General features: G+C 44.5%; 1 protein-coding gene across 3 annotated transcripts in view; it reads left to right on the forward strand.

The window, feature by feature from the left end:
- LOC111975131 (calmodulin-regulated spectrin-associated protein 1-B) overlaps window positions 1-26,301 on the forward strand; it is a 50,250-nt gene extending 23,949 nt beyond the window's left edge. The window contains exons 4-19 of one of the 3 annotated variants that reach the window (XM_024003315.2): window positions 5,944-6,105; window positions 6,302-6,382; window positions 6,812-6,844; window positions 8,453-8,594; window positions 8,896-9,035; window positions 9,283-9,376; window positions 10,089-10,266; window positions 12,413-12,510; window positions 12,752-12,830; window positions 12,942-15,282; window positions 19,150-19,286; window positions 21,655-21,905; window positions 22,237-22,339; window positions 22,491-22,603; window positions 22,789-22,907; window positions 23,896-26,301. In XM_024003315.2, the coding sequence (XP_023859083.1) occupies window positions 5,944-6,105; window positions 6,302-6,382; window positions 6,812-6,844; window positions 8,453-8,594; window positions 8,896-9,035; window positions 9,283-9,376; window positions 10,089-10,266; window positions 12,413-12,510; window positions 12,752-12,830; window positions 12,942-15,282; window positions 19,150-19,286; window positions 21,655-21,905; window positions 22,237-22,339; window positions 22,491-22,603; window positions 22,789-22,907; window positions 23,896-24,192 (4,368 nt within the window). In that variant the 3' untranslated portion in view covers window positions 24,193-26,301. The remainder of the gene's footprint in view (window positions 1-5,943; window positions 6,106-6,301; window positions 6,383-6,811; window positions 6,845-8,452; window positions 8,595-8,895; window positions 9,036-9,282; window positions 9,377-10,088; window positions 10,267-12,412; window positions 12,511-12,751; window positions 12,831-12,941; window positions 15,283-19,149; window positions 19,287-21,654; window positions 21,906-22,236; window positions 22,340-22,490; window positions 22,604-22,788; window positions 22,908-23,895) is intronic. The other 2 variants (XM_024003317.2, XM_024003316.2) reach the window with 2 other exon arrangements.
- The last annotated feature ends 50 nt before the right edge of the window (window positions 26,302-26,351 follow it).

The following is a 26,351-nucleotide window of genomic DNA, read 5'->3' on the forward strand; positions in this document are numbered from 1 at the left end:
TTCTCATCAGGTCTTGCTTGACTGATTCCCAGCCGAATGTTTATCTTCTCTGAATAGGTTTGCGGGGCTAGGATTTATTAGGCCGACAATGGTCGATAAGAGTGCACTCAGATTATTCTGATTAACAGGGATCAAGTTTGAAATGAGCCCGTCTGGCGTTTCAAATGGCTTGTTATACAGTACCAGTCAAAGGTTTGGACAAACTTACTCATTCAAGGGTTTTTCTTTATTTTTACTATTTTCTACATTGTAGAATAATAGTGAAGACATAAACTATGAAATAAACACATATAGAATCATTTAGTAACCAAAAAAGTATTTTATATTTGAGATTCTTCAAATAGCCACCCTTTGCCTTGATGACAGCTCTTTGCACTCTTGGCATTCTCTCAACCAGCTTCACCTGGAATGCTTTTCCAACAGTCTTGAAGGAGTTCCCACATATGCTGAGCACTTGTTGGCTGCTTTTCCTTCACTCTGCGGTCCCAACTCATCTCAAACCATCTCAATTGGGTTGAAGTCGGGTGATTGTGGAGGACAGGTCATCTGATGCACTTTCCCTCTTGGTAAAATAGCCCTTACACAGCCTGGATGTGTGTTGGGTCATTGTCCTTTTGAAAAACAAATAATGGGAACCACACATGCGGAAATCATCCCTTCACCTACTCGGCGTCTCAAAAAGACACGGTTGGAACCAAAAATCTCAAATTTGGACTCATCAGACCAAAGRAMAGATTKCCACYGGTCTAATGTCCATTGATCGTGTTTCTTGGACCAAGCAAGTCTCTTCTTCTTATTGGTGTCCTTTCGTAGTGGTTTCTTTGCAGCAATTCGACCATGAAGGCCTGATTCACGCAGTCTCCTCTTTAACAGTTGATGTGTCTGTTACTTGAACTCTGTGAAGCAGTTATTTGAGCTGCAATCTGAAGTGCAGGTAACTCTAATGAACTTATCCTCCGCAGCAGAGGTAACTGGGTCTTCCTTTCCTGTGGCAGTCCTCATGAGAGCCAGTTTCATCATAGCACTTGATGGTTTTTGCGACTGCACTTGAAGAAACTTTCAAAGTTCTTGACRTTTTTAAAGTAATCATGGACTATTGTTTCTCTCTGCTTATTTTAACTGTTCTTGCCATAATGTGGACTTGGTCTTTTACCAAATAGGACAGTCTTCTGTATTCCACCCCTACCTTGTCACAACACAACTGATTGGCTCAAATGCATTAAGAAATTCCACAAATTAACTTTTAACAAGGCACACCTGTTAATTGAAGTGCATTCCAGGTGACTACCTCATGAAGCTGTTTGAGAGAATGCCAAGAGTGTGCAAAGCCGTCRTCAAGGGTGGCTATTTGAAAAATCTCAAATATATTTTGATTAAACGCTTTTGGTTACTACATGATTTTATGATGTCTTCGCTGTTATTCTACAATGTAGAAAATGGTAACAATAAAGAAAGACCCTTGAATGAGTTGGTGTGTCCAAACCGTTGACTGGTACTGTATATGCCAAGATGCTCTCTCAGAATATCATAATGGAAGTGCAATTTGACTTTCTCCACTTCCGCTCTGCCTTTCTGCAATTTCTCTTTAATTGATTAGTTTCCTCATTCATCCAAGGGGCTTTCTGTTTGGATGTGGCCTTTTTCAACCTTACCAGACAATGGCATCAATGGTTGCCCTTTAATTTGCTATTAAAGTGATCCAACTAAAGGATCACAAGAGGAAGGCAGAATAGGTGATGCTAATTGTTCATAAATCTGTTGCAAGTTAGTGTGTTTTAGTAATGTGTTCAGTATTACCCTGTGCTATGGGCAACAAGGTCGTAAACAAATACACAGTGATCAGATAAAGAAACATCAACTGGAGGATATGTTAATAGAAAGGCTCTTGGTAATAACCAGGTCCAGATTTTGGCTGCTGTTATTGGTGRGCCTAATAACATGTCKGATAATGTCCATAGAGCTCAAAAGATTAATAAATTCAATGACCTTGGAGTCACTCTTCGTCAACATGAATATTAAATCAATAGGTAATAGTAAAGAAAGTGGKGCAGTGCATAATTATTCTCTTCTCTGTGCTAGCAAGGGTGTGTTACATTTTTTTTTTTGTAGTCCTTCCTGGGTTTGGACTGCTTCGGGCAGGGGGGATGGAGGCTTCGAGCCAGGCTAGCCTGACCCTTCGCAACAGCAGATGGTGTYGGAAACCCCAGGAAGGTGGAGGATGGTCCAAGACCCTTCTGGGCTCCTGAGTGGCGCAACGGTCTAAGGCACTGCATATCAGTGCTAGCGGTGTYATTACAGACCCTGGTTTGATTYCAGGCTGTATCACAAMCGGCCATGATTGGGAGTCCCATAGGGCGGCGCACAAGCYCGGGGTAGGCCGTCATTGTAAATAAGAATTTGTTCTTACCTGACCCTCCCTAGTTAAATAAAAAATACAAATACAAGTCAGCGACCTGCTGAACTGTGGGATTGGGACAGATCAACACTGCCCGACTCATAAACATCTTTGCTATAGGAGGCATTTAATTCTAAGATTCGTTTTGCCTGGGTTACAGCAAGGTCAGTGTACTTAGAAAGCAGGTTATCCTTTTCTCGCAGCCGAGCAAACAGCCGGAGGATCTCTTCCCTAAGCTGCTTGCACGTGGTGCATTTAGGGCAAACGAATCCCTATCCATTTTCCAGTTCCACCTTGTGATTGTCATTTCTGCTCAGACGTGGATAAAAACACTGGTTGGTTAGCACTGCTAGCGTTAGCCTGCTCCTTTTTCGTGATGGCTTGCAGATAATTAAGGACAGGCAAAATCCTAGAGGAAAACCTCGTTCAGTCTTCTTTCCACCAGACACTGGGAGATGAATTAAACATTTCAGCAGGACAACCTATAACACAAGGCCAAATCTACACTGGAGGTTCTTACCAAGAAGACAGTGAATTTTCCTGAGTGGCCGAGTTAGTTTTGACTTACATCTGCTTGAAAATCTATGGCAAGACATGGAAATGGTTGTCTAGCAATGATCAACAACCGATTTGACAGAGCKTGAAGAGTTTTGAAAATAATAAAAGGCAAATATTGTACAAACCAGTTGTGCAAAGCTCTTAGAGAYTTWYCCARMAAGACYCACAGCTGTAATCGCTGCCAAAGGTGATTCTAATATGTATTGGCTCAGGGGTGTGAATACTTACAGTGCGTTCAGAAAGTATTCAGACCCCTTGACTTTTTCCAGATTTTATTATGTTACAGACTTATTCTAAAGTTGATTAAATTTGTTTATTTTCCCCTCATCAATCTACACCCAATACCCCATAATGACAAAGCAAAAGCAGTTTTTTTTGTGTGGAAATATATTAAAAATAAAAATAAACATTCCTTATTTACTTAAGTATTCTCAGACCCTTTGTTATGACACTCGAAATTGAGCTCCGGTGCATGGTGTTTCCATTTACCATCCTTGAGATAGTTCTACAACTTGATTGGAGTCCACCTGTTACTTTCAATTGATTGTACATGATTTGGAAAGGCACAAACCTGTCTATATAAGGTCCCACAGTTGACAGTGCATGTCAAAGCAAAAACCAAGCCATGAGGTCGGATGAATTGTCTGTAGAGCTCCGAGACAGGATTGTATCGAGGCACAGATCTGGGGAAGGGTACAAAAAMATKTATTCCGCATTGAAGGTCCCAAAGAACACAGTGGCCTCCATCATTCTTAAATGGAAGAAGTTTGGATCCACCAAGACTCTTCCTAGAGCTGGCCGCCTGGCAAAACTGAGCAATCGGGGGGAGAATGACCCAAGAATCCGATGGTTCCTCTGTGGAGATGGGAGAACCTTCAGAAGGACAACCATCTCTGCAGCACTCCACCAATCAGGCCTTTATCGTAGAGTGGCCAGACGTAAGCCACTCCTCAGTAAAAGGCACATGACAGCCCGCTTGGAGTTTGCCAAAAGGCACCTAAAGGACTCTGACCATGAGAAACATTATTCTCTGGTCTGATGAAACCAAGATTGAACTCTTTGGCCTGAAAGCCAAGCCTCATCACCTGGTCAATACCATCGCTATGGTGAAGCATGGTGACTAGTCAGGATCGAGGGAAAGATGAACRGAGCAAAGTACAGAGATCCTTGATGAAAACCTACACCAGAGCACTTAGGACCTCAGACAGGGGCTATGGTTTACATTCCAACAGGACAATGRCCCCAAGCACACAGACAAGGTAACGCAGGCATGGCTTCGGGACAAGTCTCTGAATGTTCTTGAGTGGCCCAGCCAGAGCCTGAACATCWCTGGAGAGACTTGAAAATAGCTGCGCAGCGACGCTCCCCATCCAACCTGACAGAGCTTGAGAGGATCTGCAGAGAGGAATGGGAGAAACTCCCCAAATACAGGTGTTCCAAGCTTGTATCATACCCAAGAAGACTCGAGGCTGTAATCTCCGCCAAAGGTGCTTCAACAAAGTACTGAGTAAAGGGTCTGAATACTTACAGTACCAGTCAAAATTTTGAACACCTACTCATTCCAGAGTTGTTTTTCTTTTTTACGTTGTAGAATAATAGTGAAGACATACAAAGGACTAAAGGACTAAAGGACACCTAAAGGACACCAATAAGAAGAAGCGCAATGGACATTAGACCGTTGGAAATCTGTGCTTTGGTCTGAGTCCAAATTTGAGATTTTTGGTTCGCAGAGTAGGTGAACGGATGATCTCCGCATGTAGGAGGTGTGATGGTGTGGGGGTGTTTTGCTGGTGATGCTGTCAGTAATTCATTTAGAATTAAAGACACTTAACCAGCATGGCTACCACAGCATTCTGCAGCGATACACCATCACATCTTGTTTGGGCTTAGTGGGACAATCATTTGTTTTTCAACAGGACAATGACCCAACACACCTCCAGGCTGTGTAAGGGCTATTTGACCAAGAAGGAGAGTTATGGAGTGCTGCATCAGATGACCTGGCCTCCATAATCACCTGACCTCAACCCAATTGAGATGGTTTGGGATGAGTTGGACCGCAGAGTGAAGGAAAAGCAGCCAACAAGTGCTCAGCATATGTGGGAACTCCTTCAAGACTGTTGGAAACGCATTCGAGGTGAAGCTGGTTGATTTGAATGTTAAAAGTGTGCAAAGCTGTCATCAAGGCAAAGGGTGGCTACTTTGAAGAATCTCATAAAATATATTTTGAAGTAACACGTTTTTGGTTACTACGTGATTCCATATGTGTTATTTCATAGTTTTGATGTCTTCACTATTATTCCCTGGAATGAGTAGGTGTGTCTGAATTTTTGACTGGTACTGTATGTAAAAGTGATATTTCAGTTTTATTTTTAATAAATTAGCAAACATTTCTAAACCTGTTTTTGCTTTGTGGTGTGTGTAGATTAGGGTGGGGGGGGGGGGCAGCTGTAACCGAACAAAATGTGGAAAAATTCAAGGGGTCTGAAGGCTTTCCGATGGCAGAGTATGAACCACATTGACACATCCATCCCAAAGCGGGAGGTTAAAAAATCTGGAGCATGTCTTTAATTAGACTTATGTGCCCATGTCCCCACATACCCCTGATTTTGTTTTTCCTCTGTCTCTCCCCCCTCCACCCACCCATCCCCATCACATGCCCATAATTTTTGCCGTGATGGACCTGTTCTTTGCCATCCCTGTCCCCTCACACACCGAGTGCCCTGTGCCCACAGTCGATGCCCCGATTTTGACGTGATTGTTCTGGCTCGTCCTGCCCCCACACAATGCCAACATACCCATGATTGATCAATACCCTACTGTTTTCTGAACTGACCTATCCCATGATTGATCAATAACATGGTGTTTTCGGAACTGACCTAGACCTATGTATCCCTCGCTCCCCCTCCATCTTCCCACATGCCCCTACGATGACCTACCTTTACACAGTGTGTGTGTTTTCTGGTCTAATCTGTGCCATCGTTTCCCTCCAGAGTGCCCACATGCCGATGGTTGATGCCCTGATGATGGCCTACACGGTGGAGATGATCAGCATAGAGAAGGTGGTGGCCTGCGTTAAACGCTTCTCCACCTTCAGCGCCTCCAAGGAGCTGCCCTTTGACCTGGAGGACGCCATGGTATTCTGGATCAACAAGGTATGGTGGGGAATACACAAACATGTATTTGCCCAACACACACACACACACACACACACACACACACACTATAAGAGTGGAGGTGTCTGTCTGTGTGTGTTTTAACATACATGTTCTTATTTTAGTTGTCTATCAGCAAGAGACATTCAGAAAATAGCACTTTAAGAACTAAGAGTGAATGTTGCTTTTGTTGCAGGTGAACCTGAAGATGAGGGAGATCACAGAGAGAGAGCTTAAAGTCAAGCATCACCCGCTTGAGTCTCCCAATCACCAGAAGGTGAGGCTGGAGCAGCACCGCGCTCTCATGGCACTGCCATAGATAGAAGACGAGGAAACTGAAGCGCTAGAGCCAAAACGGCCCCCCATGGAGCTTGCTGCTCTTGATGCATCATCAGTCTCTATACTGCAGTCTATACATCCAGGACACATTCCAARAATAATTGCTGTTGTAAAACCAATTTATTTGTATTTTTGCAGGTTAGTCTCATCGACATATCTATTTTTCAAGAAAGACCTGGTCCAAGTCAACATAGCTCTTCATCTACTGCCATTTGGGCTTGAACCCTGATTGACCTCTGTTCTCTTAACCCTTAACCCGGAAGCAGATCCAATCCTGTCTGACCTTTGACCTTTCTGCTCCTATTCTTCCTATCTGTCTCCTCCTTCCTCCTCCTCCCCCCTCCCCTCTCTCCTGCTACTCGGATAGTCTCCCTCCAAATGGTATTGGAAACTAGTACCTGTAAGTTGGCTGCTAATAGTCCCCCCTCTCCTCCCTTTTGCACGCATAGTTCTGTGTCTATGTGCACACGCACCACACCACCATGGCTCATCCAAGCCCTTTCTGTGCTGCTTGTAGCCATTGAGTCAACCAGCCAGTGGGAGAAGGCTGGTGTTTTTGGTTATTCAAATTTTTAGTTGAGAATGTCACACCCTTGTCTAGTCCGGTTGTTTTGGATATTTGGTGACAATGTTTATTTTGGGTGAACAATGTTTTTTGCCTTTCATTTCAAGCTGCTGCAAACTGTGGAGTCATAATGGCGTGTGGACAAGAGAGAAAGATGTGTGTGAGTGAGTGTGGGAAAACAGAAAATGTGGAAGTGTCTTGAGTGAGAGAGAGCCATGTATCCATCGCTCAGCCCTTGCTTTCCTTTGCTCATGTGCTGAGATATTGATGCCATTTCCACCTGTGCCCACAACCTTTACCATGCCCACCCCTCCTATGCTGTCTCTGTCTGCTGTACCCATGTGGTCTCTCCCTGGCCTCTCACGGTGTCTCTCTGCTCTGCCCGCGGTCTCCTTCTTCCACTCTGCTGTCTGTGCCACTCAGTCTGATTTCGTGCACGCCCTGGCCCACTGCATGCTGGAGCCAGAGGTGTAGGAGCTCTCCACAGTGGTAGTACACCTGCAGTAGTCCTCCTTACTGTAGATGTCCCTGCCTCCCTAGAGAGCCCTAGAGATCTGGAACCTTCTAGTAATCTTTTTCTCTGACTTGTCACTCTAGTTAGGCCTACCCATGTGGAATTAGCTACTTCCCAATTAAAGATTGGTGTGTTGTTTTATGGTAGTTACACTTGAATAAATAGCCTCCGCCCCCCCCCCCCCCCCTCTGAAGATTTGTATATTCATATTGCAGGATGGGTTATTTTATTTGCTACTACTGTGGCCAAGTTGTGTTTAGACTGGGAGGCCTATGGATTGGGGTCCATTTAGTATTTCTTATCACATATTCAGTCTGTAGTCCTTGTATTTGGTTGATGGTTGGAGTTTAGTTTGATTAATCATTAAGTTAATGTGGTTCAGGCTGTTCAGCTAGTCCTGGCCAGTAGACTAGAGCATTGATGAATGCAATAGGCTAGCTCAGTTTTTTTTTTTTTTTTAACACCACACAGTTAGCGAGCAGAAGTGGGCCAGTGATTCCCATGTGACCCTCTTCTGTATGCTAGTGGCCTGGTTTGACTGTGGGGACAGTGACACTGCATTCACAGAGAGGTTTGTGAGGGTTGGTGGCAGACCAACCATGGCTCCATGTCACTGCTCTATGAAGGACCACTCCACCCATCTCCACCCTCACACAGACAGATTGGGGCTTATTCAGGAAGTGCCACTGAATGAATTCTGCTAGAAATGCATTGTCTAGACCGGACATTATTCTGTTWTATTCAATAGGGAACCGTGTCTGCCTTTGTCATTACATTCCTATCTACTCTTGTCATTATATTTCTATCTGCAACCTTATAAACATTGCCGTCCACTGAATAAGCCCTAGGCTGTTTGGTAGGACTATAATAACTCAGAGGCGCTCAAGCCATGGAGATGGGCTGACTCTCTYCCTCCCCCTGGTGGTCAGGTGCGGTACCGCAGGGAGCACACGTCAGGGCGCCAGTTGCCCTTCTTCCCCCTGCTGGAGGACCTGATGAGGGATGTGTGTGATGGAGCCGCGCTCCTCACCGTGGTCCACTACTACTGCCCCAACCTCATGAAGCTCGACGGTAGGACATGGACGCCATCCCACTCAACAAACTTAGGCTAATCATTAGATATGTTGAATTACTTTGTTGGTCAGAGGAAGCCTATGCAATTTGTTTCCCTGGTTAGGCCTAGTTAGAAGGCCTTGATTGAACTAAGCAATCACGAATGTCTTTCATCTGATTTATAATTKAAATAGACCATGGCAAACTAGTGTTGTTCTCTTAAGCTGAGTTGTGTAATCCTGTGCTCCTTCTATGTGATATCTAAGCAGCAGGTCTTTCAGCTCCATCCTGACCTTTTGACCTGTGTGTCTCCTATCAGATATATGCCTGAAGGAGGTGACCTCCATAGCTGACAGTCTGTATAACATCCAGCTGCTCAAGGAGTTTGCCAACGAGTATCTCAACAAGAGCTTTTACCTAACAATAGAAGATATGCTCTACTCTCCACTGGTGCTCAAGGTAAATATTCCATATATTAGCGTTTATGAGCTGTTGCATGTACCAAATGACTTCTGGGATTTGATACCATACTCACAACAGTACTCTGCTAGCACACAAAATATTGGTTGTTAGGGCGACAGTACTTAATATCTCATGGGGAAAGGCAATGTCATTGTGCGATGCTAAGYTAGCCACGGATAGCTAGCTGCCAGGGCGTTAGGCTATATGTCTGTTGTCTAACATGGGCCCTATTCTCTCCCTGCAGCACAATGTGATGGTGTTCATTGCGGAGTTCTTCTGGTGGTTTGAGACGGTCAAGCCAGAGTTTGTCCAACCCAGGACTGAGGAGTTCAAAGATGGTGAGCATCATCTGCTCCTCACCTGGTTCAGTTGATGATTGGGTGGGTGTGTCTGCTGTAACCAATAAGCTTGATCGTGCAAGGGAGCTACTTAGCTAGCAAGTTAGSAAACTGGCACATCTTAGATGGTGAACCTATATTTTTCATCAGTGGCGTAGCACACACCCCCTGAGCTTCAGGGGGCCCCAAATCCTATATATATATATTTGTTTTATTTATTTATTTATTACGTTTTGACGATATTGAGAATCATACCATCGGTATTTCAAAATACCCCAGTATACGGTGTACCGCCAAAGCCTAGTTGAGATATAGTGATGTACTGTGCAGTATGTTTTATTTGTATGAGCAGGGAGGGTAGTGCCAACTGGGTGGATCGACTAAAGCTGTTGAACCTGTAAGACAAGGAAGAACAGTATTAATGGTTTCTTACTTATAGAAAATGATTTGGTTAAACTGAAGTGTCACTTGTCTTTTTTTATTTCTACTGTAATTCCCACAACTTTTCATTGCACATTTGTAGGTAATCCCCTTGCAATTTTCAATCGTCTGTTATGTATCTTGACTTGCTGATCTTAACAGGATACATTTAGACAGAACTTGACCGGGAATGAAAATAAGCAGCTGCAGTTCAATGAGACAATTTACATTCTCCACTCCTTACCCACCCACCTCTGTTTTGATTGATGCCTCTCCCCTCCTCTCACAACAGCCCGAGCCATGGCTCAGCCGAAGAGTGCCCGCCCCTCAGTGCCCATCTCCAACGCCACCAAGCGAAGCTTCCAGGTGACCCCTGGCATCAYCGAGGCCTCTCTGTCTGTCTCTGCCCAGAGCAGCCCTGATGTCTCCAACAGGTACTTCCTGCACCCTGCTGAAGACTCTGACCCTCTGTAAGTCTCTCCCACCCTTCTCATTTCATATTTCACCAACCTGTGTTTCCCATATAGAGATCTTGGAAAATATTACATTGTTTCCTCTCACCTTTCACATGTATTTGCTGGCCCTTCCAATTTTGTCCTCACCTTCTCCTCCACTGTGTTTATCGATATTAGTTCATTTATATTCCACAATCATTCCAGCCTTGAAGAAAACATATTGCGTGAACATTGTCTATCGTGTTTGTTGGTTGATCAGTGGGAGGGTTAAAGATTACGATTAATTAATGGGATTAAAGGGACAGTAGGTCGGGATCAACAACGACCATAGTGTCAACTGACTGATGGGTTGTTTATCTGTGTGGAGGGTGGGTGGTTATGGGGTGTCTCTTCCTGATGTCTGTTTACTTTTAGTATTCACTTTCACTCATTCTTAAAGGCCCAGTGCTGTCAAATAAATACATTTCMTGTGTTTTATATATATTTCCACACTGAGGTTGGCATAATACTGTGAAAGTTATGATAATGCCCTTTTAGTGTAAGGACTGTTTTTGAAAAGACAGCCTGAAATTTCAACCTGTTTTGGTGGGATGGAGTTTTGGCCATCCATGGTGACATCACCATGCAGTAAATTAGTTGATAGACCAATAAGTGTTCCAAACCCCTCTGCTAATTTTAAGTTTTCACCTCCCCACTCAGACCACCCACCAGACAGTCCTAGCAAGACATCTTTTGACCATTTAAAAAAACAATCACAGTAAGGTACATAATTGTTACCCAGAAATGATTTGATATTGAGATGAAAACCGTTGCATTGGACCTTTAAAAATGCGAGCAATAAGAGACGGCTAAACCGATAATGTTCTAGGGAATGTGGGTCAATCTGCTTTACCGAAGGTGTAAGAGGGGCTAATCCCTTAAACTGTCTGTGTACTTAAGACCTGAATGAATCACGTAAGACCTCAATGAATTCACATAGTCTAGGAAAGGATATACAGTGCCTTTGGAAAGTATTCAGACCCCTTGACTTTTTCCACATTTTGTTATATTACAGCCTTATTCTAAATTGAAGAAAAAAAACTATTTAATCAATCTGCACACAATACCCCATAATGACAAAGCAAAAAATTGGTTTATAAATGTTTGCAAATAATTACAAATAAAAAAAACTGAAATCATATTTACATAAGTATTCAGACCCTTTACTCAGTACTTTGTTGAAGCACCTTTGTCAGAGATTACAGCCTCGAGTATTCTTGGGTGTGACGCTACAAGCTTGGCACACCTGTATTTGGGGAGTTTCTCCCATTCCTCTCTGCAGATCCTCTCAAGCTCTGTCAGGTTGGATGGGGAGCATCACTGCATGCACAGATATTTTCAGGTCTCTCCAGAGATATTAGATCGGGTTCAAGTCCGGGCTCTGGCTGGGTCACTCAAGGACATTCAGAGACTTGTCCCAAAGCCACGCCTGCGTTGTCTTGGCTGTGTGCTTCGGGTTGTTGTCCAGTTGGAAGTTGAACCTTCACCCCAGTCTGAGGTCCCGAGCACTCTGGAGAAGGTTTCCATTAAGGATCTCTCTGTACTTTGCTCCATTCATTGGCTTCCGTCTGGCCACTCTACCGTAAGTGCCTGATTGGTGGAGTGCTGCGGAGATGATTGTCCTTCTGGAACATTCTCCCATCTCCACAGAAGAACTCTGGAGCTCTGTCAGAGTGACCATCGGGTTCTTGGTCACCTCCCTGACCAAGGCCATTCTCCCCCGATTGCTCAGTTTGGCCAGGCGGCCAGCTCTAAATCATGTCCAATCAATTGAATTTACCACAGGTGGACTCCAATTACGTTGTAGAAACATCTCAAGGATGATCAATGGTAACAGGATGCACCTGAGCTCAATTTCGAGTCTCATAGCAAAGGGTCTGAATACTTATGGAAATAAGGTATTTCTGTTTTCGATTTGTCATTATGGGGTATTGTGTGTAMATAATCARTTTTAGAATAAGTCTGTAACAAAACAAAATGTGGAAAATGTCAAGAGCTCTAAATACTTTACGAATGCACTGTAATCCTGCCAAAAATTTATTTTAGCAGTACAGCAGCAGACAACATCCAAAGACTGACCTAGGTAGGTAATCGAAATGGTTTGTGTGCGTGTGATTCACAGTACTAAAGGAGGTCCAGCTGCAGCCTTCAGCACCTCCCACCCACTCCTCCCTCTGAGGCAGCGACAACAGAAGCAGCAACAGGGAGAGGATGGATCAGGTGAGGGCACCACACGACACAACACCACAGTTACCATTTACCATAGAAGACTATCCAAAACCACCCATAGGCACATTTTTTGAAATTACATTTATACTTTGGTTATACTGATGGTTTTCTCTAGTTGTGTAGCTTTTGTTGTAGTGGAATAATACTACAGCGCACATTTCAATATCAGATGGCTTTTCTATTGTGTCTTATAGGTAGCTGTATGGTCAGTGTTTTGTCTGTGTGTGTCTAGGAATTAGAAACCGCTCCAACTCCTTGGAGAACAGACAGCCACGAGGCTCAGTGCAGGCCTGGCCTGACAAGAGACAGAGGTATAGTATGACAATAACACCTTTCTTAATTAATAATACATATGTGTATCAGAATCGGGGATCTCTGAGTTAATTTTGTTTAACTCCAGAAAACCTGATTCCCCCCCCCAGGCCAATGTCAACTCTCAACCCATACACGTTTGGTATCTCAGCCACCGACAGCGACGCTGATATAGCCTCTGGGGACAGTGTGAGTCTGGCCCGCTCCATCAGTAAAGACAGCCTGGCCTCTAACGTAGCCAACCTCACCCCCAAACACCAGGGTCTTACCCCCCAGGGCCACACCCTGATCGGACCCGCCCAGGTAGGCCGTGCCTCAGTCAGCCCTGCACCCCGCCGAGTCAACGGCCACGGCCTGCTGGGAAATGTCAACATGGAGGAGGAGCAGCTTGTGTCGGTGATGAGGACTGATGCGTCAACAGCTCTCCCCAGTCCGGGAGAGGTGACACAGCCAACTGCTGGGGCCAGGCCCAAGGATAGCTTTTACTTAGAACCACTGATGCCTGCTGTGTTGAAATCGGCAAAAGAGAAGTCTGTATGCCTGAATAAGGAGGAGGAGAGTGGAGAGGTGGGCCGATCGTGGGGAGCGGGGTCTATCCGGAGAGTAGAGGGGGTGCCTGGACTCGCGGCGTCGGCCAGGAGGAAAATCCCCACCAGCCTAAATCGGACCTCTACTCCCACTTCTAGTGGGGAGTTTGCCGTGTCTACTGAAGCTTYAGTAGCTGGGCCACCCCAGGGACAAGGAGCCTGCAAAAACCTGGKCACCAGTAGTGTGGACCCCTCCTGCAGAGAGCCATCTGGGGGCTTCTACCTCCACTCTGACAGTGACAACCAGAATCCTGGTCAGGACCTGGAGCCAGACCTGGACGAGGCTGATGAGGAGGACCTGGATGAAGCTCTCACCACCAAGGACCCAACCAGGCCCAGGAAGACATTTGATGAGGAGGAGGAGTCAGCCAAGCTTATGGAGGATCTGAAGGTGAAAGAAAAGAGGGACAAGGACAAAGGGGATGATTGTAGTAGCGGTCGCTCGAGCCCCTGTCTCAGCACCCACTCCCAGGCCAGCAGCCTAGCCAGCGGCAGCGTACGCATGACCAGCTTCGCTGAACGCAAGGCCCAGCAGCGCTTTGGCAGCAACCATGACCTGCGACCCAGCGCATCCAGCTCCCAAAGGACCACCCCAGACGGCTCCGAGTGCAGCGGGCCCCTCTCTCTGCCCACCTCCTGGAGGCTGAAGAGGGACCAGAGCCCCTCCTCGCCCCAGGGGGGGCGGGGGGACGGTGGCACCAACTTGCTGGCATCTGAGCTGGTCCAGCTCCACATGCAACTGGAGGAGAAGAGGAAGGCCATCGAGCACCAGAAGAAGAAGATGGAGGTGCTGTCAGCCAGACATAGACAGAAGCTGGGCAAGGCTGCCTTTCTGCACATCGTCAAGAAGGGCAAGAGCGATACCCTGCCCCACCCGCTCAAACCAGACTACTACTCCAAAGAGGAGCTCAACGGGGACAAAGGGGGGAGCTCGAAAGATGACTCGTGCCTGGACGCACTGAGAGGGGCCAAAGAGACAGAGTCTGCCACCTCGCCAGTCCCAGATGCCTTAGAGACAGTGGAAAGGAAGTGCAGCGGAAGCCCYGGTCTGCTGCTGGACGAAGAACTGGACCTGAACGAATGTAACCGCTCCATTGAGATGCTGAATGACGCCATCGGCAGCATCCAGCAGCAGATGATGCAGCTGTCCCTCCAGCAGGACCTGCTGATGAAACAGAATGTACAGTCCCCTCCCGGCCCCCCTCCTCCCAACGACAAGACCAGCGGCTCTGAACCAAAGGCCCAATCTGCCGCCCACTTTGTGGAGATGGGCAGCGGCGCACCAACCACAGGTACCGCACCAACCAGGAAACCCCCCAAGCTGACCTCGGCCAGAGGCCCACGGTCCAAGCCGTCTGAGCTGAAGCTGTTCAAGGAGCACGGGCGGCAGGGCCTTACCTCCAGCAGGGCAATCACCCCCACCCACAGCCTGGAGACCCTGCCCCACTTGAGGCAGTTCCCTGGGGGCAGGTCCCCCAGGGCAGACCCCCCTGACACCAGAACCTCCTCTGTTGGAGGAGAGACAGTCGGTGTGCAGGACAAGCCTGGACGGAGCGCCACCTTTAGGCTCAACGATGAGGCTAACCTGCGCACAGTGGCCCGTATCGACCCGGTAAATGTCACCCCAGAAGTGTCCTTTGAGTGCCTGTCCAGTACCTTGAGGGAGGGGGAGCTGAATTCCTCGGACGGCTCGGGGAAGGAGAACGTCCCCTTAGAGGAGGTGTCATGGAGCAAAGCCCCCCTGATAGAGGTGGACCTGTCAGACCTGAAGGACCCAGAGGAGATGGAGGGAGACTGTGGTCAAAACAGCACCATGGATGGGGAAGACGGAGAACAGAAGTCTGGCCTGGGATTCTTCTTCAAGGTGTGTGTGTGTGTGTGTGGTTTTCTGTCAGAAAAATTTGCTGCTGGACAATGTGACTGGGAAGATTTTAATTTACCGGACATTTGAGAAATTTACCGGACATCCATATATATGCGTTCAGATCTGAGAGAACGAAAACTCTTACTTTGCCAAATTATCCATATTTACGTGTCCTTAAAAACAGCCTATAACAAATTACAAAAACACTAGGCTTTTCTCTGTTTCGATGTGTATCGAATGCAAAATGCTATAGCCTATTGTTTTTTACTTTTTTTAAATAATGATTGTCCACAGATTTGAGCACTAAATGCATCAGGGCATTGCATGCGGCCTATAGGCTTAGCGGTCCACTGTATGATATTAATATTTAAAATATATAAAGGAAGAAAAGCTTAGGCCTAGTTTCAGAGAGATAGAGATATGCTGGCGGCATGCTACGATACCAACGTTAATTTCTTTATCCTTGTCAGATAGGCTACTGTGTCTGCTATAGAGATAGACGTACAGAAGGAGGCTAATTAGTTCATTTTTCTATCTGAATATTTTTTATACAAATTTGCATTATATTGTTAGATTATAGGAGTAACTCTGGTAGGCCTAAAACATTCCTAACCTCAAGTTCAATTGTCGAACTCTGTTGGATTGCCGGTGCGCAATGCCTTCATATCATAGGCCTGCAGTAGCTAAAGCATAGCTTAATTTAGCCAATGAAAATGTCTCAACAGAATGAAACAAAACATGTTTGCATATTTAAAGAACTCGTTTAGCTTAATACGCCTTCAAAAATTAAGCAATAAGGCCCGAAGGGGTGTAGAATATGGCCAATATACCACAGCTTCGGGCTGTTCTTTGCACGATGCAACACGGAGTGCCTGGACACAGCCCTATTGGCCATATATCACGAACCCCAGAGGTGCCTTAATGCTATTATAAACTGRTTACCAAYGTAATTGGAGCAGTCAAAATAAATGTTTTGTCATACCGATGGTATATGGTTTGATATACCACAGCTTTCAGCCAATCAGCATTCAGGGCTCGATCCACCCAGTTAATAATAAGTGATGTACAATAATAATGATCAWACCAATGATTATACTTTCACCCAGGATGCAACTATTTTTACCCTGTAATGTTAAAACAAAATCAGACARCCCTATAGAAGAATAGTTTACATATTTACCTAGTCGGTTTGTTGTGTTCTATGCGAGATAAATATTATTCTCGAGGCGCTTTCAAGTTGATAGCCATAGGGAGGGAAACGTATTCTGATAAGCAGTCAATAAACAAAAATTCTTAACGCAATCGCTGGAAAACGCATGTTTGTTTATATATTTGTTTTATTGTTATGAATTTTTTCTTTKTAATTTTCCCCCATTTTTCTCCCCAATTTCGGGATATCCAATTGCTAGTTACGATCTTGTCTCATCGCTGCAACTCGGGAGAGGTGAAGGTCGAGACATGTGTCCTTCGAAACATGATYTGCCAATCCGCACTGCTCCTTAACACACTGCTCGCTTAACCCGGAAGCCAGCCGTACCAATTTTTACGGAGGAAACACTGTTTGACTGAACCCAGCTTGCAGGCTTTAGAGCATGCAGGCGGAGTCGCTAGAGCGCAATGAGCCAAGGAAAGCCTCCCCTAACCTGRWTGGCGCTGGGCCAATTGTGAACCTCCCTATGGGGCTCCATATAGGGATCAAACCCCTGGCTGTAGTTGCGCCTCAGCAATGCGATGCAGTGCCTTAGACTGCTCCGCCGCTCGGGGGGCCCACAGCAAATGTATTTTGAAAACAGTTTTGGCCTTTGTTAAGAGAGGGTGATCCCAGTTTATTTCTCTACTTCAATTGTGCGAGTTGCATTGTTTTACAAATGCAATTACAACCGGAGTTTCAAGCATGGTTTAGGCGCAGCTGCGCAACACAGAGCTCAATGGGGCAATGGTGTCTTAAAAGGGCGATGGCATACTTTCATTATAGATTTTTTTTTTTTTTTATCAAATGAATAATTATTTATATATTTATAATAAAATAATTATTAACAATCAGGATGTTGTGTCTAATGGGGTAAATGTAGATGGACAAATCCCAGGATTCAGCCTATGCAAATTGTATAGCCACTATGTTGCATCAGTTGGGCTACAGGCAATGATGCCTTTTGCTAATAGCGCATCTAAGAATATAGACCATTCATAGGTTATCATTTAATTTAACCTTTATTTAACTAGGCAAGTCAGTTAAGAACAAATTCTTATTTACTGTGACAGCCTAGGAACAGTGGATTAACTGCCTTTTTCAGGGGCAGAACGACAGATTTTTATTTTGTCAACTCTGGGATTTGATCCAGCAAGCTTTTGGTTACTGGCCCAACGCTCTAACCATTAGGCTACCTGCCRTTATATACATGGTCCAATATGTAAAAATAATTTTAAATGCCCAATGCAGCTGTTTTATCTCAATATATCTTAAATAACAATTTAAGTACCTTGTAATAGWTTTCCATTAAAATTGACAAAAATAGCTTAGCTATTTTACAGTGCTCGTTTCATCAGCTGTTGTACAATATGATACAAATCACAGGAAAAAATGTATTTTGACTGCACTGGACCTTTTTAAAATACTTTGTACCGATATGTTATTGGGCACATTGCTGGTAGTGGAAATGATATTTTAGATGGTGTCAGCGTAATTTTATTACAATTAATTTTGGAGTAGAATGTATTTTTTTAAGTCACCAGAACTGAGCTTCTCAGTTCTACATAAAAATTATCTCCGGGAGGATCCAGGACCACCTAAGCAAGGGAACTGGAATTGACAAACTTGCTGTTTTTAAAAATTGTACTCTTTCCCTAAAGGCATGATGGTCGTCATGCCTTTCTTACATGAAAGGGGAGGTTAACAATCGATCTGATATTGACTTACGTTTCAGTCATGGGATTTTTTAGTTGTTGCTTTAATCCTTGTAAATATGAAAATTAAGGAAAGTTCCAAAATTGCATTCTACCTGAAGAGCAATTTGCACACAGTAGCCTGCATTTGGCTGTGCTAACGTTCTTCTCATCTTTGTCCACTACAATATAGGCATTTTCACTGAAGGTGAAAATGATTTTTTCTGATTTTTTTCCTTCAGCTTTCATTTTACTTCAATGAAAAAGGCCTCCATCTTCGCAATAACAGTAGCCTAGGCCAGGGGTGGGCAACTGGATTCAGCCGCGGACCGATTAAAAAAGAAAATATGTATATATATATATTTTTTTGTCCGAGCGGATGGTCGGGGGGCAATTATAATAATTTGTAAGCTGCAAATAGACCATAACTAAGCCTAAAAATAGATTGTATTTGAAAATACAATAATTTAAATCTTGAATTACATAGAGACATGATCACATACAGTATGGCTCTTGGGAGCAGATTTCCCCCTTTTTTTTTTTTTGCTAAATTATTGTGGGCCAAGGCTCCTCTCACTAGTTCTTTCTCTCAGCAGCAGGCGCACGTAAGGCAGCGCGCAAGGAGTGCGGGAATGGTGCTGTAGCACAAAATCACGGTGTATGATGGGTAGCCTAATTGGGGGATTGTTTTTCTCCCAGCTACAATTTTCAAAAAAAATGTATTGCCCCAAAAAAGTGGACAAGATATAGGGCCTATTCTCCTCATCTTTTGGGTGGTCGAATGTCTGGGACAGGGAAAGGTATTACATCATTTTTATAGTACAACATCTTCCGGGAAGGAATAATATAAAATTCTACATTTACTGAATAAATTAAGCAAGATACGAGGGAGGAGACACAGGCAATTGTTTGTGGCATAAATCAAGTTTTATTGAATGTAATTGAGTAAAATGCTACTAGTAAGTGTGTTGTGTTATGCTACAGGATGAACAGAAGGCGGAGGATGAGCTGGCTAAGAAGAGGGCAGCGTTTCTCGTAAGGCAGCAGAAGAAGGCTGAGGATGCCCGGTTACGCAAACTACAGCTGGAGGCAGAGACCGAACAGAAGCGGGAAGAGTCCAGGTAACAAACATGACGTCTTTACAACCAAATCAAAACTATGTCTGCTAGATAAGTCATAATGCTCAGGTAAGATAAGACTGTCTAAGCACTAGCTTAAAAACCACCAAAACCCTCCCACAATAGCGTGTGTTACCRGTATAGTCACAAGTTTTGCACACCTGTGTATTTGCTCTTTACACCTCAAATGTAGTGCGTACGTTCCAGTACATCACTGGGGCCAAGCTTTCTGCCATCCAGGACCTATATACTAGGTAGTGTCAGAGGAAGGCCCAAAAATTGTCAGACTCCAGTCACCCAAGTCATAGACTGTTCTCTCTGCTACCGCAAGGCAAGCGGTACCGGAGCACCAAGTCTAGGTCCAAAAGGCTCCTTAACAGCTTCTACCCCCAAGCCATAAGACTGCTGAACAATTAGTCAAATGGCCACCTGGACTATTTACGTTGACCACCTACAGTGGGGCAAAAAAGTATTTAGTCAGCCACCAATTGTGCAAGTTCTCCCACTTAAAAAGATTGAGAGGGACGGCGTGTAAGTTGCTCATCAATGGTACGAGGCTTCAATCTATGAGAGACAAAGAGGGAAAAGATCAGAAAATACAATGTGCGGATTTTTTATGAATTTAATTGCAAATTATGGTGAAAATGAGTATGGGTCTAAACAAAAGTTTATCTCAATACTTTGGTATATACCTTTGTGGCTGAATGAGAGGTCAAACGTTTCTGAAAGTCTTCACAAGGTTTTCACCACACTGTTGCTGGTATTTGGCCCATTCTCCATGCAGATCTCCTCTAGAGCAGTGAGTGTTTGGGCTGTTGCTGGGCAGACACGGACTTTCAACTCCCTCCAGATTCTATGGGGTTGAGATCGGAGAAGCAGGCACATCCAGGACCTTGAAAGCTTCTTACGAAGCCACTCCTTCGTTGCCCCGGGCGTGTGTTGGGATCATTGTCATGCTGAAAGACTAGCCATGTAATATTTCAATGCCCTTGCTGATGGAAGGAGGTTTTCACTAAAATCTCACGATACATGGCCCCATTCATTCTTTCCTTTACACGATCAGTCATCCTGGTCCTTTGCAGAAAAACAGCCCAAAGCATGATTTTCCACCCCCATGCTTCACAGTAGGTTATGGTGTTCTTTGGATGCAACTCAGCATCTTTTCTCCGCAAACACGACGAGTTGAGTTTTACCAAAAAGTTTATATTTGGTTTCATCTGACCATATGACATTCTCCAATCTTTTCTTCTGGATCATCCAAATGCTCTTAGCAAACTTCAGACGGGCCTGGACATGTACTGGCTTAAGCAGGGGACACGTCTGGCACTGCAGGATTTGAGTCCCTGGCGGCGTAGTGTGTTACTGAGTAGGCTTTGTTACTTTGGTCCAGTCACTGCAGGTCATTTCACTAGCTCCCCCGTGTGTTTCTGGGATTTTTGCTCACTGTTCTTGTGATCATTTTGACCCACGGGGTGAGATTTGCGTGGAGCCCAGATCGAGGGAGATTATCAGTGTTCTTGCATGTCTTCCATTTCTAATAATTGCTCCCACAGTTGATTTCTTCAAACCAAGCTGCTTACCTATTGCAGATTCAGTCTTCCCAGCCTGTGCAGGTCTACAAATTTTGTTTCTGGTGTCCTTTGACAGCTCTTTGGTCTTAGCCATAGTGGAGTTTTGGAGTGTCGTTTGAGGTTGTGGAACAGGTGTCTTTTATACTGATAACAAGTTCAAACAGGTGCCATTAATACAGGTAACGAGTGGAGGACAGAGAGCCTTAAATAAGAAGTTACAGCTCTGTGAGAGCCAGAAATCTTGCTGTTTGTAGGTGACCAAATACTTATTTCCACCACAATTTGCAAATAAATTCATTAAAATCCTACAATGTGATTTTCTGGATTTTATTTTTCATTTTGTCTGTCAGTTGAAGTGTACCTATGATGAAATTACAGACCTCTCTCATCTTTTTAGTGGGAGAATTGCACATGGTGCTTGACTAAATACTTTTTTGCCCCACTGTACCTACATGTACAAATTACCTCGACTAACCTGTACCCCTGCACATTGACTCGGTACCGATACCCCATGTATATAGCCTCGTTATTGTTTATTGTTACTTTTTATTTTATTTTTTACTTTAKTTTATTTCGTAAATATTTTCTTAACTATTTCTTGAACTGCTTTGTTGGTTAAGGGCTTTTAAGTAAGCATTTCACGGTAAGGTCTACACCTGTTGTATTCGGCGCATGTGAAAAATAACATTTGATTTGAAATGTTCATTCATAGAAAAACACAAATGTCCCTCCGTCCTCTTCCGTGTTAAGTCTATTCAAATGCTGCAGTTGTTGAGCCTGTGGTCTGTCTCTCCCCCTAGGCGGAAGGCGGAGGAGGACCGGATGAGGAAGGAGGAGGAGAAGGCCCGTAGGGAGCTGATCAAGGAGCAGTACCTGAGGAGGAAGCAGCAGGAGCTGATGGAGGAGCAGGGCCTTGGCAGCCCAGCTAAGCCCAAGACCCCCAAGACCAAGCCTAAGAAACCCAGTCACCAGACTCACAGACCCAAGTCTGCGTTCAGCAGAGAGGAGTCGTCCAGCGACACCTTCTCTTCCAAGTGCTCTTCTTCTACACGTAATAACCACCACACTTTTGTTCATCTTACTAGGCCAGGGGTTAWTAACTCCTGTCCCAGAGGGCTACAGTGTGTGCAGACTTTTGTTCCAGTCCTGCACTAATACATCTCATTCAGCTGCGCTGGGGGGGGGGGGGAAACCTGTTAACACTGTGGTTCTCTGGAACCAGGGTTGGTTGACATCCTTGGTCCAGGTCAGTTTCATGTCTCCCAATTCCCTTTGAGAAAATATTTCAGATTTTGCGGCCATGCATTTCTGTGTGAGGATAGGAGTGTAATAGGACGAGTTAGCTATACTAAGATGGAATCCTATATTTTGGTTCTCGGTAGCTGACAACCTGAGCAGTGCCCAGTCAGGCTCCAGTCTGTCCCTGGCCTCCGCTGCCACCACTGAGGCAGACAGCGTTAACTCTGGAGGAGCAGGATCCCAACGGTAAGTGGCCCCAAAATATGTAGGTGGGTGCTTGTGTAAGAATTTTGGTTTGGGTGTAATTGATGTCAGTGTTTTCTATCTCTTGTGTGCCATTTTTAAACCTCTTCTTTTTTTTTGATCAACATCTGTGTGCTCTGCTGTCCGTTGCCAGTGGTGAGTCTGAGTCTTTCCCAGGCCTGAGTCGGAACGCCAGTCGAAACACCGAGAGAGACTGGGACAACGGCTCCACTGCATCTTCAATCAACTCCATGGCAGAATACACTGGTCAGTACACATGAAAGTCAGTCTCTTGTCACACTGGGGAAACAGTCTTTCCCATAATGTTCCAATAATATTCCCATGACACCCCGACAATGTTCCCATAAAACCCATTGCTCTGCTCACGTTCTCCTCGTCTCTATTAATGTTAGCATTTAATGCTAAGACTTGTCGGTCCACTGTGTCCTCAGGTCCCAAGCTGTTCAAGGAGCCCAGTTCYAAGTCCAACAAGCCCATCATCTTCAACGCGATCTCTCACTGCTGCCTGGCTGGCAAGGTCAATGAACCCCAGAAGAACACCCTGCTGGAGGTAACGCTTTACCTAACTGTGAAATGCTATTAATGTGCGCTCCCGATCAAATGGTCACGCAGCAAATCATCTCACTGTTGTGACTTTTGGCTAATATGGATATTAAAGATAATTTACTGATTTAATTACTGGAATAGTTGATCTAATTTAATWAATTTGGTTATCCTATCCAAATTAATCCGAGGGGCACCATTTAAGGGTTTTGATAGAAAGACCCCTTGCATTAACACTATCAGTAGTTATTAACCGTTATACCATTTAATCCTATATCAACAGTAGTCATAATCAACAGTCAATTTACTATATTTTCATTCTGAAGAAATGAAGAAAAACTATCTCTTGGATGAAGTACATACAGTAGTCCCCCCCCCCAACACACAAAAAAACAGGCCATTCAGTCGTAAAGGGAGAGCAGTTTATTTTTCTTATAATAGCCTTTAAAGGGGCGCCATCTAATACAGAACTAACTTTTGACCTGGAATGTGGTACTTAAGGATCTTTGTTCTCCGTCACCAATTCCGCCCCCCCCCTTGTGGGCTCTTCGTCACAACATAGTCAAATTGCAAGGTAGGGATGTGAACCACGAAACCCAAGAGTTTAGTTCTTCTGTCCTATTCATCAGTAATTTAGTCCAGCCAAACCCCATGCTGTGTAAATGAGCACAGTAACATGTAGGTCACATTTAGTGGGACAGAATGAGCTGCTCCGCTCAATATTATCCAGCTGTAGCACAGCATGTTCTTGTACTAAACACACACTGATGTCCTGTTTTTAAAGTACTCTTGAGTTTTCCTGACTAAAACTTAAGTCTAGAGTTTTTGCGGGTCAATCAGGTGGTCAGGAAGGGAAAACTCCCGACCCTTCCCAGGAGGACATCCAGACATCACTGTACCTGGGGGTATCAAATTGCTTAAAATGTGAGACTGCTTCTCAAGATATTTGTCAGCCATACATACTAACAATCCCCCCCCCCCCCATCTCATCCCAGGAGCTGGAGAAGGTTGAGGCCCACCACCTGATGATCCTGTTCAGGGACGGGGGCTGCCAGTTCCGGGGAGTCTACTCCTTCTTCCCAGACACGGAGGAGATCCTCAAGCTGACTGGCACGGGCCCCAAGAGCATCAGCAAGAAGATGATTGACAAGCTCTACAAGTACAGCTCGGACCGCAAGCAGTTCACCGTCATCCCCGCCAAGACTGTGTCGGTCAGCATAGACGCCATCACCATCCACAACCACCTGTGGCAGGCCAAGAGAACCACTGTGCCAAAGAAGAGCGGGAAATAATCTGTGGAGGCCCTTGGAACTCTGGGGTTCCATTCCACTCCATGGTTGTCCTAGGTTCCATTCCACCCTGCTCTCCTGGATGAACTGCATTGATGTCCACAGCCAATAAACTCCCTCTATCAAGCTGAAGGAGAGGCCACGTGTTTGGACAGACACGTGGCCCCTTCAGTTCACACTAATGTGGGGGCATGGATGGATGTATGCATCTGTGCTGGTGGCCTGCGAGTGGGATTGTCATCTGCATGAACCAATATGGAGGGTCCTCTTTGTCGGATCTCAATGTATTCTGTTCAGGGTGTCCATCGATCAATTCATTCGGTTCTGTTTTTCTAAAGACTCTTAAGAGAAGCATGTGGCATTTTTTTTTCATGTGGTGGATTTCTTTTTACTTGAAGTATTTATTGGTTTGGCACTGAATGGTTGAGCTCAGCTGCAGCGTACATACAGTAGTCCACACAACACTACCCCCCCCCCCTCGCTCTTATTGGACTGGTTATGACCCTACGAACACCACTCTCGCTCTTGTTGGAGGGGGTGGGTTGTTCAAAATTTCTCTACTGCAAAATATGACCTGAAAGGACCTTATGTCCCTTCAGGACTTAAAGGACCGTTCTGCTGCAACAAAACAATCTGCAGTCGAACACACTCRAACTTATCTACCAGACGAGCATCGCCAACCTTGCCTCTCCAGTTATCTTTCTGTCCAATGTGCTGCTTTGATCTCCTGTTTGTTACCTGGGCTCCTCCCAGACCGTCTGCTGGCCTTCTTCATGCGTCATAGTGGTACTGTCAACTGTCTATTTATTCAAACGTCAACCGCTTTTAAATGCATATCAGCCTGTTGTAGCACTGTCTATCTGGTGTGTAGAATTATGATGGTCGTTTTTAAACTACTCGTCTACTCGCCTTTTAACCCTCTAAAACGAGGGTGTGAAGACGATGAATAATAGGCTTTGGTACTGTCGAAAAATGTCACGACGCTTATTTTTTTTGTTTTTGTGTTATTTTTTTTTATATTGAGCAGTGTGGTTGGTTATACAGCAATTGAGCTGATGTTATGTGTTTTTCATCATAACATACATGAATCTGTCTGACATGCGTTAGCTAGTTAGAGCTAGTCGTGTTTCTCTTCACTGGGCACTACTATGTCCTGTATAAAGGTGCACTCCACTCATGATCACGTTTCAAAGGCTTTTATCATGCAATGTACCCCCCTCCCTTCTATCCCATGAGTGATCGGCTACCCACCTAGGGTGTGGGGTCCATTCCATTTCAATTCAGGAAGTAAACTATCATTTCAAGTCCATTGGAATTAAAATGTTGGCTTAGTTCCTAAATGAACTGAATTGACCCCAACCCTGCTACCCACCCAGCTTTCTCCCCTCCCCTTCTGCATCCCTTTCCCCAGAGAGCTGGATGCTCTTGTTCTGAAGAGTGTGTGCGCCCTGCTGTAACTGGTTTGAATGACATTATTTCATATATTCATAATGGGTTACTCTGTGGGACKGTGGTCTATTTATTTACCTACCAACCAAACATTAAAGAACATTCCTGAAAAGTGTCAACAAACACTGCCACAATTTTCCATTTTTCTCTGTCCAAGTGCTTATTATTAGATACCATATGTTGGCCTCAAGAACAACTAATAAGTGTTGCACGTGCACTTTACTTACTGAGTATAAAAAAAGTGGAATTCAACTTTAAACGGACATTTGAAACGTATTGCAAACAAACAGAACATGGTCTAGTTTAAAAAAAAACTGAACTCCTGTACACTCCCAACAGATAAACACTACCCTTCCCGAACTTAAACAAAACACTAAGATTTAACACTGAGCAGTCGATTTTAAGAAGTCCTCGTTTCTTCACTACTACGGCTGTCTCCAAAAATACGTAGAATACTTTATTATAATTTGGTTTATTTTTTTAATATATCTTTTCAATGTTAGTGTTTTTATGTTTACTAAAAGATTGTATAGGCATTGATGACCATTTGTTGTTACTGTATGCAATTTCCATCCCTGTTCATTTTACTATTTCTTTCAGATCATACCATCTATTTATTTTAAACGGACGCACTGAAGCTGAATAAAAAGTTAATAAAACACATTTTCATYTTTTTCGTTCACATTGTTTGTTGAATACATTTGACTTAAAAT

This window comes from Salvelinus sp. IW2-2015, linkage group LG15 (assembly GCF_002910315.2).
Source record: "Salvelinus sp. IW2-2015 linkage group LG15, ASM291031v2, whole genome shotgun sequence".
NCBI classification, from domain to species: Eukaryota; Metazoa; Chordata; class Actinopteri; order Salmoniformes; family Salmonidae; genus Salvelinus; species Salvelinus sp. IW2-2015.